Source organism: Zeus faber, assembly GCF_960531495.2.
Source record: "Zeus faber genome assembly, chromosome: 14".
In the NCBI taxonomy this organism is placed as follows: Eukaryota; Metazoa; Chordata; class Actinopteri; order Zeiformes; family Zeidae; genus Zeus; species Zeus faber.
The window spans coordinates 20,725,057-20,735,056 of NC_137200.1; the positions used below are offsets into that span (position 1 = coordinate 20,725,057).

At 48.4% G+C, this 10,000-nt stretch overlaps 2 protein-coding genes across 3 annotated transcripts in view; both read left to right on the forward strand.

Moving 5' to 3' along the window:
- Positions 1-6,286, forward strand: part of pigs (phosphatidylinositol glycan anchor biosynthesis, class S) — a gene marked incomplete at its 5' end in the record, with an annotated part of 10,264 nt that extends 3,978 nt beyond the window's left edge. Inside the window, 5 exons of the mRNA XM_080013509.1 lie at positions 21-135; positions 257-402; positions 490-590; positions 687-897; positions 5,807-6,286. Coding sequence (XP_079869635.1) covers positions 21-135; positions 257-402; positions 490-590; positions 687-897; positions 5,807-6,085 — 852 coding nt within the window. The 3' untranslated portion in view covers positions 6,086-6,286. The remainder of the gene's footprint in view (positions 1-20; positions 136-256; positions 403-489; positions 591-686; positions 898-5,806) is intronic.
- A 2,144-nt stretch (positions 6,287-8,430) lies between these two features.
- The window catches only part of srsf1b (serine and arginine rich splicing factor 1b), an 8,224-nt gene continuing 6,654 nt past the window's right edge, over positions 8,431-10,000 (forward strand). For both annotated transcript variants that reach the window (XR_013844498.1, XM_080013948.1), the window contains exon 1: positions 8,431-8,919. Coding sequence is in view for 1 of the 2 variants with exons in the window: in XM_080013948.1 (XP_079870074.1) it covers positions 8,726-8,919 (194 nt within the window). In the remaining variant the exon portion in view is untranslated. The remainder of the gene's footprint in view (positions 8,920-10,000) is intronic.

Sequence of the window (10,000 nt, forward strand, 5' to 3'; positions counted from 1 at the left end):
CAGCCGTTCCTGTCTTCCAGATTTTGTACTATGCTATGCTGGGAGTAAACCCTCGCTTCGACAGCAGCCTCAGTGCCTATACACTCAACGCTGACAGTCTGGCCCACGTCATCAACCCCGTAGAAGCACGGCTGGGTAAGAGAGTTCTAAAACTACAATTTTTATTTTTTTCCTCAAATGAGTTTCTTTTCTCTGTTGTGGACTGTTTATTTAGAAATTTTGTTTTTTTCTTGTGTGTGTATGTGTTTGTATCGAGGCTCCAACGCGGCCTCTTCCAACCCCGTGTTGAACTTTTTGTTGTACGTCCCCGACGCCAAACACGCACCCCTTTTCATCCACGACCACAACAAACAGGAAGTGCCTTCCAACGCTTTCCATTCTCCCAGATGGGGCGGTATTATGGTGAGATTAAGATTGTTCCTATGTGAACGGTAGTCCTATTATGACGGGTATGGTCGTTTTAAATACCTTTTTACTCTGATTTTACAGGTCTACAATGTCAATGGCTTGTATGGACCCGGGGATGTGTTTCCTGTCAACATTAACATCAACATGGCCAAAGTCATGGGCGTCTTCCTCGCGCAACTTCGGTACGTGGGAGACGTAGTGTATGTGAATGAACTGGAAAGTATTTGGGCTGTGGTCCTATTCTGCTACTTAGATCCTCTTTCCCACCATCCTGTCAGGCTGATGTTGGGTGTGCAGTCACCCGCCCCGCCCCCGGGATTCAGGGTGGAACCGCGGGGCAGCGCAGGACTGGCTCACTGGGAGCTCGATCGCCTCATGTGGAGCAGGACTGTGGAGAACGTCGCCACGGCGACCACAACCATCACATCACTCGCACAACTCCTCGACCAAATAGGCAACATCGTCATCAACGATAACATCGCCCAGCAGGTAGGTGCACATTTTCAGAATTGTATCGATTAAATTTACTAGTTACCAGTTATGGTTGGCATTGCTTTTAATCCCAGTTCTGAGGAACGTGTGTGCTACAGCATATAGTTGCCTCCACTTTCCAAAAGTGAGCTTAAACAGCCAAAGTTCGTCTGACAAACTACATTCCTGTTAAGTTTATGACACAGTTGCAGGGACTGGGGCAAAGAAAATCCCAGAGTTCTCCTTCATTTCATGAAAATACTACAAATAATATGTAATTATGTATATAGGTGATGTTTTATTATAAAAATTAGCAAAGATGAAAAGGCAACTCCACCGGCTGTTGTTTTTTGGCCACCCCCCCCTTTTTTTTTGCGCTTTCAAACACTATATAAGGAGGTTTGTAAACTCTCATTCATGTAACATGATGAATGACCAGTTGAGCAAACTACTTGCTGTTGCATACCCCCATCAGCCACAACATTAAAACCACTGACAGGTGAAGTGAATAACATCGATCATCTCGTTCCAATGGCACCAGTCAAGGGGTGGGAAATATTAGGCAGCAAGTGAACAGTCAGTTGTTGACGTTGATGTGTTGGAAGCAGGAAAAATGGTCAAGTGTGAGGATCTGAGCCACTTTGACAAGGTCAAAATCATGATGGCTAGAAGACTGGGTCAGAGCATCTCCAGGGGGTTTTGTCGGGTGTTCCCAGTATGCAGTGGTTAGTACCTACCAAAAGTGGTCCAAGGCTCCTTGGGCTCCGAAGATCCAAGGAGGGTCATGGGCTCAAGGCTCATTGATGCGCATGTTGAGCGAAGTCTAGCCCGTCTGGTCCATTCCCACAGAAGAGCTACTGTAGCACAAATTGCTGAAAAAGTTAATGCTGCTATGATAGAAAGGTGTCGGAACCCACAGTGCATCAGTCAGGGTGCCCGTGCTGACCCCTGTCCACCACCGAAAGCGCCTACAATGGGCACATGAGGGTCAGAACTGGACCATGGAGCAATGGAAGAAGGTGGCCTGGTTTGATGAATCACGTTTTCTTTTACATCATGTGGATGGCGGAGTGCGCATGCATCGTACCTGGGGAAGAGATGGCAAGCTGGGAGGCAGTATGATGCTCTGGGCAATGTTTTGCTTGAAAACCATAGATCCCGGCATTCATGTGGATATGACTTTGACTATGAGGCAGGTGGTTTTAATGTTGTGGCTGATAGGTGTATTTTGTGACACGAAACCGAGACGCAGTTCATTTACACTGGGGGGGGGGGTTTCCGATTGTAGGATGCTGATACGCATTCGGTGTTAGGCCTGTCACGATATTCGGCGTTGAAGCTTTTTTTCTTTATTCCCCTTTGTACATTTGCGTAAAAGAGTGATTTTAAGTAACTTGTGCCCACCGCAGTTGATTTTCTTCTCGTTGGGATAGATATCGTTGGAATGTATCTCCCTTAACCTGTGCACAGTAGGTGGGATTGTTTATTTATTCACCCTCGTAAGTCTGCATATAACGAGTGGGGGAATTTAGTTTGCCTGAGCAGTATTTTTGTTATATTTTGTGAACCAGTGGGTTCATATATATCCTCATTAGCCACTGTTCGCAGCGGACGGGGTTACTTTGTGTCGCCTGGTCTGGTGGGGAGGGATAAGTCAGACAAGTGAAAGGCAACTTCCCTCATGATCACAAGGTGGTTTCAACAAGTTCAACAACTCGCCTTAACAGTTTAAATTGTGACCTGCCCGACAACAGGCTAACAGTACATGATGTTCCTGTAAAACAGATATGGGGTTATGAGCGGATATAGAGTTAGTTCAGTCTTTTTCCACTCCTCCTTCTTGTATGTGGAGAGTCCATGGCTGGCCAAGATTGACTTGCCGCTGGGGGAAAGGACATGAAGGGCTGGGGTAGGGGAGCATTCTCCCCATACTGCGGCTCCTTCTTCTCCTACCCGTGGTAGAGAATGGAAGCATAACCCTGAGCGTCATTCTCACCCCAGACAGGGTGGGTGTGATCGAAGCTCAAACCCAGAGGGCCGCTCCGCCCGAAGCAGGTTGTTCGGCAGAGACATCCCCGGGGGACTGGCTGGCATACCAAGAGGCACGGGGAGATCACCCTGATTCCATCTCCCTCTATGCACAGGGTTCCCTCTTGGAGGATGATGGACACCTGAAGCTTGCAAGGGAGTCAAATTGCCTTACTTCATCTCACCCAGGTGGAGTCTGTGTCTGTAGACGACGGTCCTGAGGAGCCCAGTCCCAGTGATGCGGTATCTAGGGTCCGGAGTGCTCCTAAGGTTATAGGACTTTCGTCCGCAGTTGTGGCTCCCAGCTCAGAGGGAGTCTGGGCTGGCATTTTGCAAACCCCTCACTCAGTGGCTATTCCTGCAGCTGAAGATTATTGTCAGATGTTGAAGAGGTTGTGAGTGCTCCTAACAGTGGCCCTCAGGCCCACCCATACCCGACTGCTTGAGGTCATCAGGAGTCTTGGACACTTGGCAGGCGCTAGGGCTTGGGGGTCCAAGGCTTTGGCAATGCTGCCGGAGGGCAGCGTCAGCAGCAGCAGGGCTTCCAGCCTCAACCCACAGCGAGAGAGGCCCATCAAAGGAGATGCCCCCTCAACGGTCCAGGGACCCAGGGGGGTTCTGCATAGGTGTGGTGGGGCAGTCAGCAGGGTTCACTCCCAGTTAGCCTGGACAGCTTGGAGAAGGTTTCAGACCTCTAAGTATTGGCTACAGTCACAAGGGGATACAGAATCAGGCCAAACCTCTGGCTGAGGAGGTTGCAACACTTCTAGATAAGGACACAATGGTGAAAGTAAGTCCCAGTGAACCGAGCGCTGGCTTCTACTCATCATAGTTCCTGGTTCCCAAAAAAAGATGGGGAGCTTTGTCCCGTCCCATCCAAGCATCTGAATACATATATAAAGGTTCTGCCTTTCAAGATGCTGCAAACAGGGCACATCCTGAAGTCAATAGAGCACGGGGAGTGGTACACCACTGTCCATCTCAAAGCCAGCTATTTCCACATCCCCATTTGCCTGGAACATTGGCAGTTTCTGCAGTTCGCCTTCTGGGGGCAGGTTTACAAGTTCAAGGTCCTTCCATTTGGTCTCTCCCTGTCTCCGAGGGTTTTCACCACGGTGGTAGCAGCCGCTCTGTCACCACTCCACATGGTAGGCATAAAGATCCAGCAATACCTGGACGACTGGCTGGTCTGCGCCCAATCTCCTAAAGGGGTAGTGCAGGACACAGAGAAGTTCTTGTCCCATGTCCAGTACCGCAGCTCCGAGGTGAACTTGAAGAAGAGCAACCTTGAGTGGCAAGGATTCTGGTGGTCCTACGCAGCTTTTGCCGGGGCAAACGCCTGAAACTGGTTCACTTCCAGAGACTCTTAGGGTTGATCGGGAGCAGTAGTGGTTATTCCACTGCGTCTTCTCAGGGCTTGGCCCCTGCAGAGGTGGCTGAATGCTTTCAACCTCCATCCAGAGAAGGTGTTGCCTCCATCCATTGCCAGGTGTGGTTTTCCCTGAGACATCCAAGCGGTCCTGGAGGCCTGGATACTCTGTCTTAAGAGTGGCCGGAGTGCTCGGTGGCTGCAGTGCTCCACTTCCTCCAGTCTCTGCGTGATTTAGAGAGGGCAGCTAGCACCCTGAGGGTTTACACCGCTGCTATCTCCGTCTTCCATGAGACAGTGGGGGTCTTTCTATGTGGAAACACCCCATGGTGTCTCAGTTTCTGAAGGGTGCTAACCGGCTGCGCCCAGGCAGGAGTCTGAGGGCTCCATCTTGGGACCTCTCACTGGAGTTGAGGTCCGTGGCTACAACCCCATATGAACCACTGTAGCAGTTGGATCTGAAGCTCCTGTCGCATAAGACCGCATTCCTCTTAGCTATATGTTCTGACAGGAGGGTGAGTGAGCTACACGCACTGTCACTGAGTAATGAGTGCTTGAGGTGAAAAGCCGAGAACATGGGAGTGTCCTTGTGGGCAAACCTGTTCTTCCTCCTTAATGTGGTAAGCTCTCAGACCGGGAATCAGGCAACTGAAATGGAGGCATACCATGCTGATCCAGCTTACCAAGAGGGAGTGGCTCTTCATGCATTATTTCAGTAAGGGCACTGAAGACATACGTTGATCGTACAGTGCCAAAAAATATATATATATATATATATATATATATATATATATATATATATATATATATATATATATATATATATATATATTTTACCGTAGGTTCAAGCATAAGTAGAGTAGTTATGGATATAATAAAAACAGATTGATGTTACGAGCAGCAGAAAGCGGCAAGTCGTTTTGAACGTAAATTCCCAAATGACACAGCATTTGTAATAGTGGCAGAGTCCACTGTGGATCATGGCATAGATGAAACTCGGCCGATCGTGGTCACCGTGAAAACTCCAAAAGTTAAGGAGGAGATCGCTACTTCAGAGGATCCTGCTGTCGCTGAGGTACTTTTTAGGCTTTGTCATGTTGATACTGGGAGACGCGGCGTCCAATCCCTGGCGCGGTGAAAAAATGCTGCGCCCAAGTCCTATAATGGTAGGGAAAACCCTGCTGTTTATTGTGGCATCAAGTTGGCTAAAATGTTGGTGACATTCTGATGTAAACAAACACGCATGTAAACACAACAGGCAATTATCGAGGCTGTGTCCATAGACGGTACGATGAGTTGATATAGTGATTATCGCAACAAGCCTACATGGTGTGAAGCAGGCTTTACTCTATACTTCATGTTCCCCATTGGGCTGCTGCAGCACCTGAATTCCCCCCACAGGAGATCAATGAAGTACTATCTTATTGGTTATTTTGGCACTTTAAATATGCATAACCTTTGTCTGTGTGAGTGTCCATATGAGATGTATTTTTTACAAATGATACTGCTATTGTTTGGTTTGTCTTTTAGGTTTCTAACACCGTTACGTCGCTGCAGTTGGCTGTGGCCGAACTGGAGGCGGGAAACCTCGGCTTTGCCCTGCAGTATAGCAAAGAAGCCATCTTGGCCTCGGAGAGAGCTTTCTTTGACCCCTCCCTTCTCCACCTTCTGTATTTTCCTGACGATCAGAAGTTTGCCATCTACATACCGCTCTTCCTGCCGATGTGTGTGCCTATTCTGCTATCACTGCTCAAAATAGCATCTGAGGTCAGACAGAGACGCAGGGACAAAAAAGCCAAGAAGGACTGAGCAGCACGCCAGTAGACACTACTATGCATACCCAGGTATTGGAAGTGTGGCTCGAAGTCAACTACACTGGGGGCCAGTGTTTTGAATTGCTACGTTTACCGGAATTCATAAACCACTAAAAATGAATTCTGACCAGGTGGATGCGTTTTCAAAAGCCAAGTGACCGATTTTTATTTGTATTTATTTATTATTTTGTTTGCGTTGTCAATTTCAGTTTTTTATATATATATATATATATATATATATATATATATATATATATATATATATATATATATATATATATATATAAAGCACTCTTGTGTGTTGTGTTTATTTGAGGCATATTAAGGGAAACTGTCTTTGTTATTATGTTTTATTGAATGACTACATGGCATGAATTGCTTTAACTCTTGTAAATGTAATGTTTTTATATTTCAGTCAATTGGTTATCTTATAAACAATTAAAGATTTAGTTGATCAATGTTGCTTTTTCTGATTATTCATCTCCGTCAGATTCCTTGCAGCTATAACATATCTTTCTCAAATGCAATCAAATTCATGAAGCATTTAATGGGTCCAAGGACCCCTTCTGATCATGTTCCACAACGGTGGTCTAGTGTTGATACTTAAAATTAGCTAATTCAATTACAATATGACATTTCAAATGAAATAGTTTCATATAAATATTACTTTACACGTTAAAAAATATTTTCTTTACTGACCATTTCTATGATTTTTTTTTTTTAATCTAAATGTGCCTGTCACACATATCGCGACACTGAACAAATGCCATCGTAAAGTTTTTGGGTTTTTTTGGTTTTTTTTTCCAAAGCCAAACAAATCTAGTTTCTATGGAAACAGAGCTTAGCAAATAAGCACATGGATGACGGGTTGGGCCGCCCGCACCAGGTGACCCTCAAGATCAAGAAAAACAAGGTAAAGATCATCTTTCCTTCTGCCGGCTGCCATTTAGCTGCAATCTTAAAATGTCACTGCCGCAACATGTCTTTACCGCAGCAGCTTTAGGTGTTGCGGTAAGAGACAAATTCAAGGTCACTTCTGCTGTAGACTACATTAGCTCCTGCATCAGAGCCTTCCGTGGGAGCCCTCCCATCAGCATCCCCCCCGGCATTCCAGGGAGCCAAGGCGACGCGACCAATTTCTGAAGTCAGCGAGGAGCTGATCGGTAATTGGCGCGTCGTCGGGCGCAGCAACGACCCCTTCCCCAGGCCTCGCTCAAGACGTCGACACAGAGAGTTGCGTTTCGGCCAAAGTGGGACGCGGGGTTGGGGGTCAAGGGGTTCTACTGGCCAACTTGAAGGACGACGCGAGCTGGCACGCATGCACGGAAGGGGGGGCTGGACTTGTGCCGGAACCGAAACCAGCGGCGTCGAGGCACAGAAGCTCACTGACTCCGTGTGGAAGGGCCTCTGCTCTTGTTTTCATCAGTTACCGGCACCTGTTACCTGTACCTGTACCAAACGGACCAAAGTTGCAATGAGCTCCTCGGGCCGAAATGACAAATAGTTGGGCTTGGTCCACAAATGTAATGTTGTGGTGAGATGCTGTTGGTGTTCTGTGCTTATGTAAGTGCATCAGCGTTAATGTCCGTGCCACGTCAACTTTAGGCCGCGATGCGTTTGGAAGATGAAAGTCAATTTGACCCTCCGTTTTTGTCCGTTGCTGTTGTTCAAGTTCAAGAGGAAATGTGTCACATGCATACACACACGCTCACATATGCTGTGAAATGTCATAGCACCCGGTGATTGGCAAAATAAGCTCGACAAGCTCTAAAAAACACTAAAAATACCAAAATGTGCGTAGGCGCCACGCAAGGGGCGGCGCCACAGAATGAATTGTCAGTAGCCCATTGTTGAAGTTACATTATTAAATTAACCATTAACATTCGTGCCCCCACCGACACGCGGCGTCGTTACCCGCAACAATGCTTTGCTGTCATTATTATGATTTTTAAGCGCAACAAAATACAAGAGAAGCGCCTCCGTAGAGACACATTTAAATTGCAATATCCGTCATAAAAATAAAAAAAAAATAAAAACATTTTATTTTTTTGTGTGTATGAAGGTAATTGACACCCAAGGTAGCTGAATACTCAATTAAATTCCAAGGTGGAAAAAATAAAAAAAATAAATGTTTTGCCGAAATTCCATCATTCTTCGTGAGGGTTCCGTCACAGCTCGGGAGCCGCCGGCACCGCTTCACCGGAAGCCGCGTCACACCCCCCCCCCCGCCGAACGAGCGGGAGAACCAACCGACGAACCGGGGGAGACCGAGCGACGCGTCGGGAGCCGAGTCCCAACGAACCAACGAACCTCCGGTCCCCCCCCCCCCCTCACCGCGTGGAACCGGACGGGGTCGGCGCGGACGGGCACCGCGGGAGCCCGGTTGGCGGTTTCTCGCGCGCCACGTAATTCGACGCAAGCCCCGCCCCCCGACGCAGCGTGTGACGCCGCGTGCGGCGGCGAAGCGAGCGTCCCTCGTCCCGTACTTCCGTGTTTACCTGTTGACCGTGTCGTGTGAGTCCCAGCTCGGCGGGCGTGGCGTGGCGTGGCGTGGCGTGGCGTTTGCCCGATTTATTTTTTAAACACCACCCCCCCCCCCCCCCCCGGCTGCCTGGAGATCCGTTCAGTAGCGGAGATGTCCGGCGGAGGGGTCATCCGAGGTCCGGCGGGAAACAACGACTGTCGGATATACGTGGGGAACCTCCCCCCTGACATCCGCTCGAAAGACGTGGAGGACGTGTTCTACAAATACGGGGCCATTCGCGATATCGACCTGAAAAACCGGAGAGGAGGACCCCCGTTTGCCTTCGTGGAGTTCGAGGACCCGAGGTGACGTGCGGCATTTGTTTATTTTGTATTACTCTTGTTTATTCATCCGTTCCGAGCAGCACCGCAGACTATCACTGCGACACAAAAGTGCTAAACGACTGATCGAATGACTGAATGACTGAATGACTGAATAACTGAACAAAAACACGTGAGTGAAGGAATTGCGTGTCACAATTCACAAATAACATAATGCAATAAATACAAATGGCAAAAGATCAAGCACTACCATCTACAAATCTGTATTAGGGTAAAAAAAAAAGAAGGGAGAAATACATTTATTTCGAAATCCACAAATAAAACCTGCACCACTTGCACTGTGTAAACAGTTTCACAAATGAATGTCACTGAGCCGAGTTACCAGAACGGAACTGTGCTGAGACACGTTTTGCTGGTGAGTCACGTGACTGTCCTTAATAAAAAGCTGGACCCACAGTCGAGCATCCGGCGCGCCTCTTCCCCCCCGCCCTGGAACACCTCAGCCCCTTCCCGGCGTCGAGAGATGGTGACGGTCAGCGTGCCCGCCTCATAGATGCATAGCTGCGGACGTAACTTGCGATAAAGTCCGACCCCACTCTGACCGTCACCACGGTCTTCACCTTGGAGAGTCACACCAGCATTGTTGCGAGGAAACGGAAGGTCCCACCGTCTGAAAAATGGTTACCACCGCGACGCACAAACGGCTGAGTGTGTGCCTGCCTCAGTGGCCGTGGTACGATCAGCGTAAGCCCTCGGTGCCATCACTGGACACGATGCATGAGAGCCACCCCCCCCCCCCCTTGAAAAGCCAGATCAGTGTGGTATCTCCTCCATCTCAATTTCCTGATTCGCTGTCGAAGAGGTTACCACGTTAGGGAGGGAAGAACAGGTTTGGCCACGGGGACACTCCCGTGTTCTTGGCTTTCCACCTCAAGCACTCATCACACACTGACGGTGCGTGTAGCTCACCCCCCCCCCCCCCACCTTGGCAGGAACATATGGCTGGTATGTTCATGTACAGAACATGTAGCTTGTGGTGTAAAGGAATGTAGTCGATCCGTACAGGTCGTCCCCAAAGGTTCGGCTTGCAATTGCCAAATTTAAC